The 19653-nt window shown below is 46.4% G+C and overlaps 1 protein-coding gene across 3 annotated transcripts in view; it reads left to right on the top strand.

The window, feature by feature from the left end:
* The window catches only part of DKK3 (dickkopf WNT signaling pathway inhibitor 3), a 49208-nt gene that overhangs the window by 756 nt on the left and 28799 nt on the right, over window positions 1-19653 (top strand). The window contains exons 1-4 of one of the 3 annotated variants that reach the window (XM_011971493.1): window positions 7-65; window positions 630-868; window positions 6702-6839; window positions 10347-10430. In XM_011971493.1, the coding sequence (XP_011826883.1) occupies window positions 656-868; window positions 6702-6839; window positions 10347-10430 (435 nt within the window). In that variant the 5' untranslated portion in view covers window positions 7-65; window positions 630-655. Of the gene's footprint in view, window positions 1-6; window positions 66-122; window positions 369-629; window positions 869-6701; window positions 6840-10346; window positions 10431-19653 lie in introns of those variants that run through there. The other 2 variants (XM_011971492.1, XM_011971491.1) reach the window with 2 other exon arrangements.

Here is a 19653-nt window from a genome sequence, read left to right as displayed (position 1 = left end):
CGGCGGCCTCCCGGCCGGAGCGAGCAGATCCAGTCCAGCCCGCAGCGCAGCTCGGTCCAGTCAGGGTGGGTGAGGGGCGGCGGTGGAGGAGGGGACGACTTGGCTGAGCTCAGCCTCCCCTGGGTGGGTGTGGGGCGTAGCACTCGAGTAGAACCCGACGCCAAGGGGAGGGGGCTGACCTGTGCTCTGCCCACCCCAGGTAGGGGCTGAGAGAGGATTGGGGTGGAAGTAGGGGTCGGGCACTCTGACTTGGTGGAGGAGGGGTTAGGGTTTGAACCGGGGACTAAGTCGAGGTGAGCTGGGGCTTGGGAGCTGTTAGCGTAGAGGATCCGGGTTCGGTTGCTCTGGCGAGGGCTCCAGCATCGCAGGTGAGAGGCAGAGCTCAGCTTGTGCTGGAGGATGGGGGTGCGGGGTCCTGGGGCGATCCGGGCTCGGGCTGGAGCGGGTGGGGTCGCATCTTTTCGGGTGTAGAGGAGCTGCGTTTTCAGTGGCCTCAGTTTCCTCCTGTCTCCGGGCGGGTGCGGGAAAGAGGGGCGCCAGGGGCGGGCGGCTGGGCGGAGCGGGGCGGGGCGGCGGGCCAGGCGAGGGGGGTGGTCCGCGCGCCTCTGATTGCGTTCCGGGACACACAGGCGGCGGCTGCGGGCGCAGAGCGGAGATGCAGCGGCTCGGGGCCACCCTACTGTGCCTGCTGCTGGCGGCGGCAGTCCCCACGGCCCCCGCGCCCGCTCCGACGGCGACCTCGGCTCCCGTCGAGCCCGGCCCGGCTTTCAGCTACCCACAGGAGGAGGCCACGCTCAACGAGATGTTCCGCGAGGTTGAGGAACTGATGGAGGACACGCAGCACAAATTGCGCAGCGCGGTGGAGGAGGTGGGTGCGCGCTGGTGGCGCGGGGCTCTGGGAAGAGCCAGGCTGGGGGCAGCGAAGGCTGGGAAGGCGTGGAAGAGCGCTGGCCAGAGACCTGGGGTCCCGAGCAGGGGCTGGGAAGGGCCCACAGCCGATGGAGAGTGGCCTGGAGGCAGCGCAGGGTGATCCCTACTCCCGCCTCGTTTTGCCTCCTTGCCAAAAAGTCTGGATCTGAGCCTGTGAACCGAGAGGCTCTGCAGCTGGACCCTCCCGAGATAGCTGGGGCCACCTGCCTGCAGTTGGCGTCCGGCATGCCGTGGGCCTTCCCTATTGTAAGCGAAGGTTTGCAGGGCCCCTGGTATTCCAGTACTGTGGTTTCACAGAGACCCGGGGCAAGCTCCAGGCATCGCCAAGTTCTAGCTTGTCTGTTATGCTTTGAGCTTGTTAGGATGCCACGCAGGGACAAAGAGGCAAAGAGCCCTGAGCTTTGCTGGCAGTCTGTCTGGGCTGTCTTGCTTCTCATGCAATGTGGGGGCAGAGAGGGAAGATGGAAATCCCAAATCTCAGCACTGTATGAGTGGCGGATGAGGATGTGAGAGGCAATCCCCCTTCCACCCAACAGTGCTTTGCAGTTGTCCTGGGCTCACGTCCTCCTCTGCCACTCAGTAACAGGGTGACATTGGGCAAATCATTTATATCCTGCACCTCAGTTCCCTGTGAGAGCTAAATGTCGTAAGTGTGGGCATCTGGCAAGTAATAGGTGCACAGTATTTAGCAACTATTATTATCAGATACCACGTACCTTAGCAAAGTTTTGCCTAGCTTCTGCCCTCCATCACCTCCAGGTCTAAACACTGTGGGTGGCGTCTTGTTCTGTCCTCTGTGATGGGCACCCACGCATGCCAAGGGCTGCCTGGGAAGAAGATGTCACTGACCCTGCCCTCTCCATCCAGGTGCGGGGAGCTGTCCCTGGTGCCTGAGGTGGGTAGGCGTGGGCGCTGTTGGGCCGGGCTCTGTCTGTAGCCTGTGTCTAGAGAGGAGCCAGCCATCCCAGTGAAGGAGCCAGCAGGAAACTAATGTCCAGGCTGGTTAACCCCTGGTCTGGTTTCACATCCCTGCTCTCTCCAGCTTGGTAGCCCCCTTGGACAAAGCCTTAACTGCTGGCCCTCGTCTCCAGGGAGAAGTTGCTTTCTCCCCACAGCCCTTTGTAGTTTGGGGCTATTTCCCCTTCCACTCCACAACAGTTAGCCTGTGGAGTTTGCAGTGAAGGGGACACTGGCTTTGGAGGCAGTGACTTGGGCAGCTGTCCTTGAATATCCACTGGACAGGCCCAGATCCCGAGACCCATGATCTTTCTGTTTCCTGTGACTGCAAAACGATCATGACATGGAACAATTAAAGGCTGAAGGGATTCAGATAGGCCCCCATGTCTCTTAACTCTGAAGCTTCAAATTAAATGGGGTTCGTGATGCCTCTCGTTCTAGGGCAGGCCGTCTGCTTTCCTTATACAGGTTCTAGAACTTTCCCTCCTGCACACAGATTCCTAATAAGACTGAGTAAGTCACCTCTATGTTTTTGTGCCCACCACTGTTCAGAAAGTCTCCAGCCTGGTCCTCTGACGTTAGCTTCTGGTGAGGCAGGAGAGGGAGCAGCAAGGGCCTCTTCAGTCTCTTCTTGAGCAGAGCAGTGTGGGGCTCTGCGGGACCTAGTGACGGGGTCTTCTCCATGGGCGTTATCCACACTGGGCTTTGCCAAGACCCCAGCTTTCCTCCCTCTAGATGTGGCTCTGTGTAGGTTGGGAGTTGAAGTTTGCCACCAGAGGAGATGCTGTCTCTTCTATCCCACTGTTTCCCAGAGGTGTCCTCGCTGGCGGTGGGTACAGGATGAGAGAAGTTGAATACCATGGCAGGAGAACAGGCAGTGGAGACTGACCTTCCCTCATCCAGTCCCTGCTCTGCCACTTACTGGCAATGGCATCCTGAGTCTGAAGTGGAGAAATGTCCACCTCTTAGGGTAAGGTGAGAATTCAATGAGATGATGCAAATAAAGCAAATCAGTGAGTTGGGCAGCCATCCTTGAATATCCACTGGTCAGGTCCAGAGCCCAAGATCCATGATCTTTGTTTCCTGTGATTGCGAAACAATCATGACATGGAACAATTAAAGGGTGAAGGGAGTCAGATAGGCCCCAATGTCTCTTAACTCTGCAGCTTCAAATTAAATTGAGCTTGTGATGCCTGTGGTTCTCAATAGAATCTATCTTTTAAAATATCTTAAAGCATTAAAAATTAATCTTAAAATGTTAAAAGTATCTTTTAGATATCTTCAAAAATAGAATACAATAGATTGTTAATAGACTGTGGTTATTAGTATTAATTTTTTGTAAAGAGACTACCAGAATGCCCCTTAAATCTCATAGACACAGGATAATTGGCATTTAGTCATTGTTCAGGGGAAAAATAAAAAAGACCTGGGCCAGATGCATTATTTGTTTACATAGTTGCATCATGAATCTGCTTTCAAGAAACTTCCTGGCATTATCAATGTTCCAGCTGGCTCAAGCTGTTGAAGTTTCTTAAGGGGAAGGACAAAGCAGGTCTAGTTGTACAGCCATTATTGGGAAAAGCAAATCTTCAAATGGCTTCAATCAGGGATATTACTACTTTCCTACATTACTGTTCTGTATGCTACCAATGTATTCTGAAGATATAACCACTCTGTTTCTCCTCCCCTTATTGCTAGCTCTGTAACTCACTAGTTTTAGAATGTTCTTACTGCCTCACCTATTCTTAGCAAGAACTCCAATACCAAGCCTGGATTCATCTCTTTAATTTTTCCTACTATACCCCTTTTGCAGACACACAGATTTAGCTCACTATAAATGCCATTTTTAACAGCATTCACATTCCTCCTCTATGAAACAGCTCCTTTTGCTTCAGACTTAAGTTTCTCTTGCTAGTGGCAATAATAGTTGCGGTTGAAATTTCCATTGTAAACTATACTTTTAGTTCATGGTGCCATTTAAGAACCGTTAGCTCATTCTGTTGAAATAACCAGTGGCTGAGCTGGGGGGAAAAGTTTTATAAAAAGACTATCTGCTCAGCCTAGAGGAAACTCTAGGTTTGGCAACTTGTCAATTATTTGAAAGCCAAACTGATCCCTATGGGAATTTAAAAAACACTAAAACATTCTCTTCTTCTGGGTGGATCCTGTCCAGCACCTTCAGTCTTCTCTTCCCAGCTGTATCTTTTCTGTCACTAACCAGAGTGGTAACTGAGGGCAAGGTCCTTTGCTTTAAAAAAAAAAAAAAAAAAAAAAAGTCATTTTCTTGCCCATTCTGTCTTCTCTCTCAGCACCGTTTCTTCTGCCCTTTGTTGGCAAGCTCTTCAAACACATGATATCAGCTGTCTGCTCTTCCTGCTTCTAGCTATCCATTCCCTTCAGAACTCTGGCAAAACAAACTGGCTTCTTTTGAAACTGCCTTCTTAAAGGGCAATATGATGAAAACAGCTATGAATTTCATCTTTGCTGTGTGGCAGGTAGTGTCTTTCATGCCTTAATTCTTGTATCTACGTCATGGTCCTTAATTCTTATATCTACTCAACAAAGTAGGACATCCTTATTTTACAAATGAGCAAGCTGAGGTTTAGTGGGATTTGGTATCTTGTCCAAAGTCATACAGCTACTTTGTGGCAGAGCCAGGACTTGAACCCACCTTGTCTGACTCCAGAATCCTGGTACTTTCCACTGTGTTCCTCTCTGAGGATGCTGCAGGCAACGACTTGACTCATCCAGTGGCCATCTCTCAATGGCTTGATCCTTCTAGACTTACTTAGAGTCTTTCCCACCTAGAAGGCCCCTACCCAGATGTAGCTCCCATCTCCTAGACCTAATTCTAGCCAGTTCCCTGACTCCCCTCTCTTTCTGGTCTACTCATTATATTGTTTTCCCTCTAGCCTTCTGGAACTTGCTGTAGTTCCCTATTGCCCGGAACAGAGATTCTTAACTGGGGGGTCAGAGGGAGGGGAGGGAAATCCTCAGAATCATCTGAGAAGCTCAGTAACATCGGGGGTCTCACCTCTAGAAATCCCAATTCAACAGGTCCATGAAGGGATCCAGATATGTCTATTTTTTTAACTTTTGGACGTGACTCTGTAATCACAGCTTTCCCATTAAGATTGCTGTGAATATTCAGGGCATCTGGTGCAACGGCTCAGATATTGTCAGTGCCCCAAACATGGGGGCTATTCTTAGAATTATTGTTGTTATGAAGCCAGTGATCAAGTTTCAAACATCTCAGCAGCCATCTCAGAATCCAGCACAGCACTGTGTACATGGTGGCCACTGACTAAGTCCTTGTTGAGTCTTTCTGCCTACCAGGTTTTCTTCACACTTCGAGTTTAGTGTTTTCGTGTTGCATTGAGACATGAGGATTCTTTCCTTCTATCCTCCTCAACTCAGCAAACCTGATGATTAAAGCAGAGGCTCATCTAGTACTTGAGGGGATAGAGGACAGTGATTTTTTAAAGAGAAAAATATTTTTGAGCATTCTTTTTTAAAATAAAAATAGCCCACAGTCAAAACTAGCAGTGTAGAAAAATTGCCATATATCAAGTAGAACTTCTCTTTGTGTCTCTCATTTTAAATTCCTAGAGAGAGTATCTGATTGGCTCAATTAGTCTATGATGTGGCCTCCCTTTGGGTCCCATCAGCTGTGAACAGGTGACATTGTCAACTGCCCGCTCATCAGGGCTAGGACAGGGTGATAATCTGGAAGGGGAGGTTGAGTGCAGACATGAGGTCACTGACGTATCTGGTATAGATGTTATGGAGGATCATGAGACTGGAGGATTTGAGGACAGTGGCCACAGAAACCTGACACCAGAGAAGAACATACGTTCAAGAAGACCAGAAGGGGTGTGGACCCCGGGAACTGGTTAACTGACCCTCTACAAAGGTCCCTTTCCAAGGATTTCCTACAAGGGTACCCAAGAGGTAGGGTGGGGAAGGAGACACAGCTGTGGCCCTACCTACAGGGAGTAAGTTCAGGTTCCCTCCATCCCCTGCCCCTACCACCACCACCAACAGGCCCTGCCACAAGAATTTAAGAGCAAATAGTGTATTTGGGATGTGTTCCCAGAAGACACTAGCAGGAAGTGGGGAAGTGAGATGAAAGAAAAGAAAGACAATCAACGGTATGCCCACAAGCAGGTTACTGCTCCGGGCATCTAGAGCTCCATCCCACTGGGGGCCTCAGAGGGAGACTACGTAGATTCTATATGCTTTAGAATTGTCTAGCGAAGGGAGAAGCTGGAGTGCTTACCTTCATAGCCTGTCTGTCACTGCTAGGATGTTAACTCCCTAGCACTTGGGGCCTGTGCAGACTGAGCATACTTTGGTGACCAGAGAATGCCCTCGGAGAGAGACGGAGTTGGTTGTTGGCATGTGTGGGAACTGGATGCAGGTGACCTCCAGATTAGGCCCCCAGGAGATGGGCAGGGCATCAACAGCATTTATACAGGGAGCAAGACTATCTAATGGAAACATGTTCAAAATCCAGCTCCACCATTTTCTGGGAACCTGGGGAATTTATCTAGTCTTCCTGAGCCTCAGTTTCCCTATTTGTAATACGAGGACATTAACACCCACCTCCCAGAGGGGTTGTGAAATTTCAGTGCTGTAATATATATAAAACATTTAGTATAATATCTTATCATAGTGAGTACTCAATTAATAGCACCTATCATCATCATGATTCTTTGTAATTGCAGAAGAGGAAAAGAGATTTTTTTTTCTAATAGACTCTCATTTGTAACAAGAGAAAATAATTTTGCTCATTAAATTCATTGATTTAATAGATGGAGGCAGAAGAAGCTGCTGCCAAAGCGTCATCAGAAGTGAACCTGGCAAACTTACCTCCCAGCTATCACAATGAGACCAACACAGACACCAAGGTTGGAAATAATACCATCCATGTGCACCGAGAAATTCACAAGGTAAGTCGTGGCCAGCACCTCCTCCTTTCTATAGTGTCCAGTCCCATCAGAGAACTAAGCTTTTTTTTTTTTCATATGTGATATGCAAGCCCAAAATACAACTGAGAATCATAAAATACAGATTGAAAACCAGGAGTAATGTTACTGTTTAAAGTGGAGAGACAATGTATCAGGATCCTAAATTGCTTTTGCATTTATGCAATATATTTAACCCTAGGCTTCCTGCCAGTCCAGTTGCAAAGGAATGTCCAGGGATTATCATTTGAAAAAAGAAAGCAAATGAATGTCTAAAAACACCCTTTCCTAGCATTACATTTGTGGAATTGATCTATCTCATAGGTTTTTATGTATGTCTTAGTAGGGATTGAACTAGAGATCATGTTATGGTGAATTGACCCTCGCTTTTTTTTAGGAGGCATGTAAGTATGATATACCCCATTTCCAAAAGAGAAACCCTCTATTGCCACAAAATTAAACTCTCATCCGTTTGCTGGTTGTGCATTCAAAATTCTATAGCAGATTTTTCCCCAAACTACCACCTGTCTGAGTGCCTCTTGGTCTAACATCATGCATGAAGAGCAACCAGGTTCATTCCCATTCTGACCTGATGAAGAAAGCTCTGCAAATCTCAAGGAACATAGCACTAGCTTGCCCCTGGTGTGCAATGTCTCTGACATGATTTGGCAGGACCCTGAGAGCAAACTGCCTAAGACTGTGTGCTGTGCAGATATTCAGGATCATTGTTAGCATCCCAGTGTGAATATCAAGGAGTTTGCCCCCTCAGCTCATCTCAACTCCTGTATGCAAGGCCACAGTGGCTTTCGCAAAAGAGCCTCACTTTTGTTCAAGTGCCCAGATAATTACTTGGTTGAAACAACAGTGTTTCTGTGCCACAGGGCATAGGGGATCAATTTTCACGTGCCATTGCCTTGACTATAAAATAGCTTTTGTGTGGCACTTCTGCCACTGCATAGTAATGGGTTCAGTTAGATGAATCAGCTACAGAGTGTATCCTCCAGGTAAATGAATGAGTTTACCTGCAGAACACAATCCTTTGGCATTGCTCATCTGCGACTGGCGAATGTTTTCAAGGTGATTGTTTTATTCTTGTCAAACCCAATATCAAGCCATCCTTTCTGACAATAATTAACCAACAGGTTTGGTTGCTTCTTAAAGTTGCTTCTTGTAAATGTCAGAATACCTGAGTGTGAGTCCTACCAGTCTCTAGTGTGATTTTTGAAAAATTACTTAAATGTCTTGATTCTCACTAACTGCATTTGTGAAATAAGGATATCAACATCTACATTACAGTATTGTGCAGGTCAAATGACCTAAAGTGTATGAAAGTTCATTGTAAACTGTAAAGTGCAATGCAAAAACCAGTATTCTTATTATTACTGTTATTATAATAAAGTTATTTTATCAACACAGTGCAGTAGTTCTCAAATGGGTTTTATAGAACACTAATCTTCAGCCGGGTGTGATGGCTCATGCCTGTAATCCCAGCACTTTGGGAGGCTGAGGTGGGAGGATCACTTGAGGTCAGGAGTTCGAGACCAGCCTGGCCAACATGGTGAAACCCCATTTCTAAAAAAAATCCAAAAAAAACCAAAAATTAGCCTTAGCCGGGCATGGTGTCACGTGCCTGTAATCTCAGCGACTCGGGAAACTGAGGCAGGAGAATCACTTGAACCTGGAGGCAGAGGTTACAGTGAGCCGAGATCACACCACTGCATTCCAGCCTGGGTGACACAGTGAAACTGTCAAAAAAAAAAAAAAAAAGGCCAGGCACGGTAGCTTATGCCTGTATTCCCAGCACTTTGGGAGGCCAAGGCGGGCGGATCACCTGAGGTCAGGAGCTTGAGACCAGCCTGGCCAACATGGCGAAACCCTGTCTCTACTAAAAATACAAAAATTAGCTGGGCATGGTGGCACACACCTATAGTCCCAGCTACTCGGGGAGGCTGACGCAGGAGAATCACTTGAACCCAGGAGGTGGAGGTTGCAGTGAACCGAGATCATCGCACGACTGCACTCCAGCCTAGATGACAGAGCGAGACTCTGTATCAACAAACAAACAAACAAACAAACAAAAAAACACTAGCTCTATGCAATGCTTCATAAAAGAAGGGCTCAGTAGTAGTGAAACATATTTGGAAATCATCTTATATATTCTTCTTCTGGAGATTTAAGAAATATACAAATTGTTATAATAAAGGTTCTGATAAGTCATGCAACCCATACGTACAGGCTTGTAGAATTTTTAAAAATATGACATTGGTTAATTCTATAAAAAGCTAGCATAAAGGAAGAGATCATTTCTTTTGGGGAGAGGAATTATTTAGGTAAAAATGTAAAAGCATGGTAATTAAGATGTGGTCCTTACCTTCTCAGAACTAGAATTTGATTCCCTTCTGCAAATTAGTACAATAGTTTCCACTTTGTCCTGGCTGCAGATTCCTGTGATATTAGAGCTGGCAGAGACCTTAAAGATGATGTAGAAGTGAGGAAATCTTGAATCAGAGAAAAGATATGATTTGTTCCAGGTAACATACTAGATGGTTATTGGCGACTGAGCCAGAGCTCAAAGAATACACATCTCCTAGCTCCTGAGCCAGCATCTTTTCTTTTCTTTCTTTCTGTTTTTGTTTGTTTGTTTTTGAGATAGAGTTTCACTCTATCGCCCAGGCTGGAGTAGTGCAGTGGCACGATTTCAGCTCACTGCAACCTCTGCAGCCCAGGTTCAAGCGATTCTCCTGCCTCAGCCTCCCACGTAGCTGGGATTATAGGCACCTGCCACTGTGGCTAATTTTTGTATTTTTAGTAGAGATGGGGTTTCACCATCTTGGTCAGGTGACCAAACATCTCTTCTATCCTTCGTCACCAAACCAAACATTAGACATGACCTTTCATGGGGCAAGAACAGCCTGGGTTCTCTGTTAGACTTAGCTTTGAGATGCCTGCACCTGGTTACAGAATCAGAGGCAGACAATAGATACAGCAATGTTGGAACAAGTCTCTCATTGTACTTAAGCACTTTCTTGATGAAATGAAACCATTCACTCGAATCAGGTAGGGCTGCTAGAGCTAAAACCTGCTTGCTTTTCATGAAAGATGTTCAACTAGACACCTAGACTTGTAATTTGTCAAAAATAAAGTTGACATTGAGTTTCAAGTGATGAGCCCCAAGAATGATAGAAAGAGCTGACATCTTTGAGCATTTTGCTGGTTGTCAGGCGCTGTGTGGAGTGATTTCTCCGGATCCCCTCATTTCCTCCTCATAGCAACCCTATGAGGCTGACTCTTAACATCTTTTATCACTGTGCCCAGGGGAAGCTGCCCATCTCACAGCTGCCGAGGGAACTCAGAAAGAAAGCGGGGTGGGCATTTTGACTCCTATACTGGATGCCGCTGCTTCAGAAATTGGAAAACAAAACACAAAAACAACTTGTGGAATTTGTCCAGAATTCCTTCTATTTTACTTTCACTGTACCTGTTTTACTACAGATAACCAACAACCAGACTGGCCAAACGGTCTTTTCAGAGACAGTTATCACGTCTGTGGGAGATGAAGAAGGCAGAAGGAGCCACGTAAGTTGTAATTTCCCCTGTACCTGCACCCCAGTACACTCACTTTCATTCAGTTTGCCAACGGTGACTCAGATGCAGACCATGGGCAGGAGGGAGTGGAGTCTCCTGACTCATTTCTACCAAGATCCCTCAATGCCGACATTTCTGACCAGACTGATGCAGTCCAGTAATAGGTTATGCCTTCATGCACTTGGCATCAGAAACAACAGAGAAATTAAATTGAGTAGTCATTTGCATGACCTATGTCAGCTTTGAAAGGGGACAAGCGAGTACCAGACATGTTGACTGGGACTTTGGTAACACACCTGGTGTATCAGGTGGTGAAATCCCCAAAGCGTCTGGGATGGCCACCCCTTTTGTAATCCCACCTCTGGTCAGGCAGTTTGAGAACAAGAACACCTTATGTGGAGCCCAGTGGCCTAAAGGGGAAAAGGCTGTCGGTCCATTCCAGGGCTAGGCTCTGGTCCCCCGTGATTGCTTCTGTTAGTTGCCTGTTGCTTAATCCAGAGGCAGGATGGATTTCACAGAATTATAGAGTCCTAAATTTGGAAGGGGTGTGATTTCACAGAAGGAAAACCTGGGCATAGGTCAGGAGATGACCCGGTTGGAGTCATTGGTCTCCTAACTCCCAGACCAGAGGTGGCTCAACTGCACTTCATCTTCTCAAAGAGATGCTGGCTTTGGATGCACACGCCTGCTGAGGAGTGGCCAGCAGGGAAAGTGTGTCTTTTTTATGGAGACTGTAAGCCAGCCCCTCTGTATCCAGTGGCTTATGCATCCTCAGCCTTCCCAGGGCATTGATGATTTTCCCCACCTCTTTTGGTCTTACGGCTGGAAGAGAACCAGTGTACTGATGACAGTTAGGAAGGTGGTGTTGTCTTGGTTAGTGGCTGAGGGAATTTTTTCTTTGTTTTTGGCACAGTGCTCAAATGTCGGGAGCTGGCCAACATTTACAGCAGGCTGGGGGTCCAGTTGGCTGTGTGCAATGGTAGTGACCCACCATCCAAGGGAGCCTGGGGGTGGGGGTGAGGAACTGTGCAGTGAAATGGAAAGGGCACTGGCTGTGGGGTCTAGAAGCCTCACTTTGTCCTTCCAGTCAGGACACCTCGGTTTCCCCATCTTCAAGTGAGGTAACAATGTCCATCATCTCTCCCAGCCATGGCAGCACAGAAGCCTCTGAAACAAAGACAAGGTTGGCCGGGCGCGGTGGCTCACGCCTGTCATCCCAGCACTTTGGGAGGCTGAGGCAGGCAGATCATGAGGTCAGGAATTCGAGACTAGCCTGGCCAACATGATGAAATCCCGCCTCTACTAATAGGATAAAAATAGGCTGGGCGTGGTAGCACATGCCTGTAATCCCAGCTACTCGGGAGGCTGAGGCAGGAGAATCACTTGAACCTGGGAGGAGGAGGTTGCGATGAGCCGAGATCATGTCATTGCACTCCAGCCTGGGCAACAAGAGCGAAACTCTGTCTCAAAAAAAAAAAAAGAGAGAGAGAAACAAAGACAAGGTTAACTAAGGCAGGGATGGAAGGAAGGCCAGCTTCCAAAGATGGGAGAGAGAGAAGAAAGCAAAACAAAAACCAGCCAGCCATAGGATATGATCATGGTTCTAGAGGGAAGCGGTTTAGAGTGTTCCAGATCTCAGGCTGTGTTGGGGGTTTGATGAAGCATTGAGGCCCGAGCAGAGTTGTGGAATGAAAAGGGCAGGGGAAACAGAACTCACAGGGCTGTGAATTAGGAAAAAATCTTTTGTTCTCAAGTAAAGAAAACTTAATCTATCATTGCACAATGGTACAGCTGTGCTCTGGGGAGGGCAGCAGCCATGCCTGTGAGTACACCTGCACCTGCTGGAGGATCAGGTGCACATGAGGCTGCCACACCTGCATCCCTTGCTGCCCCCTCCACCCCTTCAACAAGGCAGTTGTGTCCAGTTGGTGCCTTTTAGTCAGGGGAACTGAGACTCTGAGAGTGGGGTGGGGAAGAGACAAGATCTTGAACATGCCAAGGGCATGCTTGGGGCAGAAACTGGTTGCCTACACTTTTGTGCTGTGTGTCACTTTTCCCAAGCATGCATGGCCTTGTGTGCCCCTGTGTACTCTGCTTCAGATCTCATCTGGGAGGCCCAGAATCTCCACAGCTGTCCATGCAGTCTCCTCTGGCCATCGTGTGATGGAGGACACACCTTGGCCCCCTTGTGCAGGGCAGAATCTGAACCCCCATATATGACAGTTCTGAGAACGCAGGAGGTTGAGGGGAGAGCAGTAAATCTAAGAACCCCACATGCTGGAGGCTCACCAAGGTTGTGTTGATGCCTGCTCAGACCCACGGGATGTGAGTGTATTGGGTTTCTATATGAGAATAAATTCCCATTTGATTAACTAGAAGGGAGACCTGGGGCATCTGATGCTTGACTGGCCAGCATCTGGAAGATCCCGCAGGGCTTTGGAGAACAGATTGGAGACTTTTCAAGCCACCCGTGAGAAGGATGTCATATGGCAGAAAAGGTGGCATGTGTGCCTCACTACAGAGCTGCACTCATTGTTGGAGTGGCTTGCCCAGAGTCAGGGAAGTGAGATCTCGTTTCCCGTGTCCACAGAATTCTTTCATTCAACCGCCTTCCTATCCCTGGGCTCACCGTCGTCCTAACACAATTGATCTAGGGCTTCAGCAACGTCTTTACAGAGACACGGAGCTCCTTTCTCTGAATAGAAAGCGATAAAGACTAGTTTACTATCAAAGGAATGCAGGGGGCTCTGCATTCTCACCACTGTCCTATTCTATCATTTTGCAATTTAATGATTTTTACAGTTGACTCTGAAATGCATTACACACTACAGAAACTTTCTCTCAGAGGGAAAAGGGAGATTTGCCATGGCAAAGGACAAATCATATGCTGTGTAAACCTTAAAATATTACACATGGGAGCTGAATTTTCAGGATTTAAAATTTCCAGATGAATTCAATTAAAAGTAATCACCACGCACCCTCTACTTTCCTTTCTTCAAATGCTGGAATGTGTATTAATGTGTATGGTAACCCGAGGAGACTCACAGAAAGTTACAGAGAGTAACACTATATGCCTGTCTAGAAATTGCACGCAGTATGTGCAAGGCCCTGGTCTGTTTTTATACTCAAATGTGAAAGGGGAAAAGGACACTGCAGCTTGTTATTTCACCTGAGCACCTCGGCTGATGGAGATGTGGTCTGATGTCTTTGTTGTGAGGCTTTTGTGCTGCACTTGCCGCCTGCCCCACTTCACAGGTCAGTGGCAGACGCCCTGATGCTGCGCTGCTTTTGCGCTGCTTTTGCGCAGCATGTGGAAGCTAGAGCGTGGGCAAGCCATTGTGCATTAATAGGACACTTTTATTTATGGAACTGTGTCCCCACATAGGAAGAGTCTGGCCCAATTAGCCAAGGCACCCTTTTTATGGGATGCATCCTCTTTAAAATCCAACTCACAGCTACAAGGCTTAGCACATCCTGCATGTTTTGTCCTTCTAGTTTCACATTAGAATATAATGTTAAAAAGTGAGCTGGGTTGTATCTAAGTGAACGCACCTCATTTGAAGCTATAGGTTCAATCATATACAAGCAACTCCAAGATACTGGCCAAGACTTCTGAGAGGCTGAGTACAGTGGCACATACCTGTAGTCCCAGCACTTTGGAAGGCTGAGGTGGGAGGATCACTTGAAGACAGGAATTGAAGACCAGCCGGGGTAAGAAATTGAGACCCCTCTACAAAAAATAAAAAAATTAAAAAAATAGGTAGGCCTGGTGACACGTGCCTGTGGTTCCAGCTACTCAGGAGGCTGAGGCAGGAGGATCGCTTGAGCCCAGGAGGTCGAGGCTGCAGTGAGCTATGATTGCATCACTGCATTCCAGCTTGGGTGACAGTGATACCCTGTCTCTAGAGACAAACAAACAACAGACTTCTGAGGCCACAGGTGGATGCATTTGCCTGCCAAAAGCACCCAGCTTGTAGAGATTTGAGTGACCCAGGGACTTCCTTCTTCCAGTGCTGTGGTGGCTTTTTGACTGGGACAGCAGACTGAGGACAGTGACCATGGAGTTCTCGACAAGTGTGAGACCGCTTGTTGTGAGGATACTTTGCCTGTTAAATGTGTTGGAGCCTGGGGAGAGCGGGATGTTAAACCGTGGCCATCTTTTCCCATGGAGTAGTGAGCACCCATCACCTCCAAGCCCAGAGAGACCAAGCGAGAAAGTGGGAGAGGAAAGTGTGTGGAACAAGCCTTTCTCCCTCAGGCCTCAAGTTCTTCCCTGACCCCAACTTGTTCATTCATTCCAGAGTGAACAGTGGGGTGCTGGCTTTGTTTTCTCTCTGCGCCCTGGGTTTTGATGCTGAACTCCATTCATTTAATAGAGTGTCAGAGGGTACCATGATGAGGAATCCCTGGGGGCTTATTATTTTAACGGAATTGCACCAGGGGAGGGTGGGGCACCTCTAGAGGGACTCAATCAGTTCCCAGAGGATCTGCCTCCGGGGGAGACCTGCAAGGTCCAGGGAGGCTGGGGTGGTGGCTGGGTCCCAGGAGATGCAGCCCTTCCCTTCTGTCCATTTTGAGGCAGAATGAAGAAGTTTGAAGAAGGCGAGATGCAGACCTCGGTTCGAGCCCTGCATTGACTTTTACAAGCTCTGCTCTCTGTGACTCGGTTTCTTCAACTATCAAATGGGGCTAATGATCCCTCTTTCACAAGACTGAGTGAGAATCTAGTGTGGCAAAGTTTATAAAAGCTCTTTGTGTGAGGTTCATTATTACTGAAGAGTAATTAAAGCTGGGTTCTAATTGGCTGGTTCCCAGCAACTTTACGGAAAAAGGAATGGCATGAGACTGGGGGGAAATGCGCAAGGCCTCCACAGGCACAGGCATCTTTCTTCTGACGTTTGTAGCCTCCAGCTCCTTTCATTCTGCAGCAGCCTGCCTCGCTTCCTGAGTGATGTGCTCTGCCAGAAGCTCTGTGCTCCTGGCCATGAGGCTGACTCATCCCGCTGCTGTTCCTAACGGTGCCTGTCGTATATGTCTAGGTTGGGAATTGGTGATACAGACAAAGGGAAGGATAGGTCATAATGAATGACCAGGGGAATAGGCGATGGTTGGGTACTGACAAGTTCCAAGTTGGGGCCCCAAGTTGGCAAGGGGTGATACTGGTTTCTGCTGAAAGAAACAGACTTGTTGTCCTGAGGTTGACAGCATAGGCTTGTGTGAATGTTTGGTTCCATAGTCTGAGAACCACACAAAGTTTGGGTACATTTGTGTTTCGAGATTTATGTTTTGTGTTGACTTTGTGATTTATGGCTAAATATAAGGCCCTCATGCCTTATTCAGTAGGAAAATATATATAAGGAAAATTGAAGAGCTCTGTATCATTCTCAGAAATGGGTAAATAATTCCCAAATAAATAAAGTTGATGTGGGTGAGCAATATTTATGGGGTAGGCATTTCTTTTTGTGCTGTTACCTGGTATATTAAGTTGTACTTTCCTCAACCTCGGTATCTTTCAAGAAGGAATTCATTAAATAGAAGTGATTTCACATCTAAAATCAAAATACTGTGGAGTTAATACTGTGGAGATGGTATAAAAGGTTGTTTTCAATCGAACATTAAGTGAAAAACATTGCAGAACAGTATATATAATATTTAAAGTATACAAAATATACATATAAGGTGTATGAAATATTTTTAGAAAAAAGTATGCATAAAAAATCCTGGTAAAATGTATATTAAATCATTAGTAGATCTTTCCAGAGGATTTTAAGCTTGCAGAGACTTCCTTTATAGATTTATTTCTTTAAAAAGAATTTGTGAATTTACAGTTTTGGTGTAAACATCTCTCTATATTTTTGAATGGTTTTGCAAATACTTTCAGTGTAAATGGTAGAAATTAAATTGCTAAGTCAAAGGGTGTCCATATCTAAAATTTTGAGAGATACTGACAAATTTTCCTCTAGGAAGGCTACACTCATTTTATTTTTAGCATCAATTTCTGAAGCTGTGTTTCACCAGCCCTCACCTACAGTGGGTGTTAACAGTGCGTGAGCATATGACAGGCAAAGAAAAAAGATATGTTCTTTTTGTTCATATTTCTTTGATTATTAGGTCAAAGAACTATAAGCAAGGGGGATGGCTGTTTGAGAACTCTAAGTTGTATCAAATGTAGAGTCTGCAAATTTATCTTATTCCTTCTTTTCTTTGTCAGGGAGAAAGGTCAGTTTTGCATTCCAGGCCGTGCCCAAGACCAAATACCATCTATTCCAGTGTGAGGTGATTAGGGAGGTGGGAAGTCCTAGCAGGAACATTTGAGTGCTCAGTGTCTATGTGAGGCGGCTGATGGGCTGAGTCACAGGGGGTGGGTGGTGGGGACATGCAGGCTACTGCCTCCACCCCTGTGAATACAAACAAGATTTAGATGACTGCTGATAGAAGCAGCACTTCAGGGTGGTTAACAGCTCGGGCACAGGCAGATCCAGTTCAAATGGCAATTCTATTACTTCTTAGCTGTGTGCCTTTGGTTAAGTTCCTGAACTGCTCTAAGCCTTAGTTTTCCTGTATGTAAAATGGGCTTAATAAAAGTACCTTCCATATAGTATTGTCATGAAGATAAAATAAAATAACCCAGGTCAATATATTATACAATACCTGGAACATAAAGAATAAGAAGTCAGTAAATAGCAGGCATTTGTTATGTTTTGATTATTTTGGTAGCCCAATCCATGGCTGTCAAAATTATCAGTATTAATTCATTCATTTATTTGCACATTCTTTGAATACTTGCTACGTTTTTGGCAGAGAAATGTAAAAGACAGTCTCTAACATCAGAGACCATCCAGGCTAGTAGTGGACAAAAAAAATAAATAAACAAGTCCTTACAATATGGATGCACAACTTTGAAAGGCAAAGGTTGCACAGGGCATTGTAGGGGCATGGTGCAGGGGCAAAACCAGGTAGCCACGGAAGACTTGCTTGGGAGAGAGTTCTTTATGGGTCTCTCGTTTCTGCTCATTTTATAAGCAGAGGCACTTCTTAGTCCATTTGCATTGCTAGAAAGTAGTACACAAGCCTGGGTAATTTACAAAGAAAAGAGGTTTATTTGGCTTACAGTTCTGCAGGCTGTACAAGCATGGCACCAGTATCTGCACCTGGTGATGGCTTTGGGAAGCCCCCACTCATGGCAGAAGATGAAGGTGAGCAGGCGTCACATTGTGAGAGGAAGCTGGGGGAGGGAGGGGAGAGAGAGAGAGAGAGAGATGCTAGGCTCTTTTTTGTTTTTTGTTTTTGTAGAGACAGTGCCTCACTATATTGCCCAAGCTGGTTTTGAACTCCTGGCCTCAAGAGATCCGCCCACCTCGGCCTCCCAAAGTGCTGGGACTGTAGGCATGAGTCACTATGCCCAGCCTCTTTTTAACAATCAGAACACATGGGAACCGATAGAGTGAGAACAGTGTCAAGCCACCCATAAGGGAGCTGCCCCCATGACCTAGCTATCTTCTACTAGGTCCCACCTCCCATGCTAGGGATCGAATTTCAACATGAGATTTAAAGAGGACAAATATCCACACTATATCTGACACTAATTGACCTATTGTTCCAGACCCTCTTTTCAAGGATGTTTTATAGGCAGTGGCCTTGAAAAACAGAGGTAGCTCTCCCTTCATGGCAGAGGGAAGGTTTTCTTGCAGTCCATTATCAAAGGTTTGGGTTCTCTGAGCTTGAGATTCCTTAGGTGTGATGTAAACCCTATGCACGTGCAGCATCCACCTGGACTCCTCCGTGTGGCAGTGTGGAACCTGCAGACAAGGAGAACTGATATAGACAAGAGGCTTATGCTGTTTTTGTGTTGCTGAAATAAAGCCCTTTGTCTCTGACCCGGAAGTCTCATGTCTTCTGCTAGAAGCCATGAAACTGTGGCAGGCACATGTATCATCTTGCAAATAGAATAGAATCTTAGACCCTTCACACTTCTTGACAGGCTCCCTGGAAGAGGCGGCAGTTGAGTTGTATTTTGAATGATGTCTAGGAATTCTTAGTTGTGGGGAAGAAGGATATTCCTTGAAGAAATATTTCTTCTTCAAAGTCAAGGAGACATGTGGAAATAAGAATATGTTGCAGGAACACTAAACAATTTAGAATGCCAGAGCTGGAGATGTGCTTGGGGGAGCAGAAGATGAAGCTGGGGAGAGGCAGGGATGAGATCAGGCAGGCCTTCAAGAGCCATGCCAAGGAGTTAGGAATACATGCTGAGTTAGGAACATATCCTGCATCTGCAGTACTTTACCATGCCCTGTGCTGTATACTGTAATGAGCCTTCATGCAGTCCCTAGAGGAAAGAGCCAGGAAGACATGGTTTGGAAGGCAGACGTTAGTGGGGATGGAGCTTTGCTTAATCCTGCTGAAGCTGAAGGCTTGAGCCCCTTTGGGCTCCAAAGCCTGTACCCTGCAAAAAACCTGGCTTCCGGCCTTGAAATCTGGAAACTGTTACTTAGAAATGGAGCACTCTGCTTTTGCTTGGTGCCAGTAGACAGGCCAGATAAGTGACAGTGATTGAACTTGAAATCTCGTTAGGTTGATGGTGTTGGCTGCAGAACAAGCTGATTTCTGTGGTCTCTGAGTAGCCTGGGCATGTCGGGCCCAACAGCTCCTCCCTGCAGGTGTGTGGCTGTCCACTGCTCTCAGGACCTGGGGATCCTTCCAGACCGTCCTAGATGACCTTCACCATAGAGTCTTTGTATCCTGACTGCCAAATATGTGGCCCTGTCCTTCTTTACCTGTTGGCATCATTCCAAAAAACTCATTGAGTCCATTTTGTTTTGTTTTTAAAATAACATCAAGGGCTACAACATTTCCCAGTACTCCCTTATTTAGTCAGGCACTGTGCCAGGGATCTGATTTGCATTCCTTCACATGATCCACATGACAATGATACAAGGCAGACACCCAGTTGACCCCATTTTACAGATGAAGTAACTGAGGCTCAGAGAAAATTATAAAACAGAACTCGTAGGTGGCTGAGACAGTACTAAAAAAGAGAAATAAAATGAAACACTTAGGTCTTGTTGATTTCCAAAACTTCCAAGACTCGTGTTCTTAATGGAACATATAAAAATTGTGATGAGTAGATTGCAAAAATTTTCTCCCATTCTGTAGGTTGCCTGTTCACTCTGATGGTAGTTTCTTTTGCTGTGCAGAAGCTCTTTAGTTTAAT

Source organism: Mandrillus leucophaeus, unplaced genomic scaffold (assembly GCF_000951045.1).
Source record: "Mandrillus leucophaeus isolate KB7577 unplaced genomic scaffold, Mleu.le_1.0 Scaffold1228, whole genome shotgun sequence".
In the NCBI taxonomy this organism is placed as follows: domain Eukaryota; kingdom Metazoa; phylum Chordata; class Mammalia; order Primates; family Cercopithecidae; genus Mandrillus; species Mandrillus leucophaeus.
The sequence above is the reverse complement of the archived record's forward strand: the minus strand, read 5'-3'. Positions and strand labels throughout refer to the sequence as shown.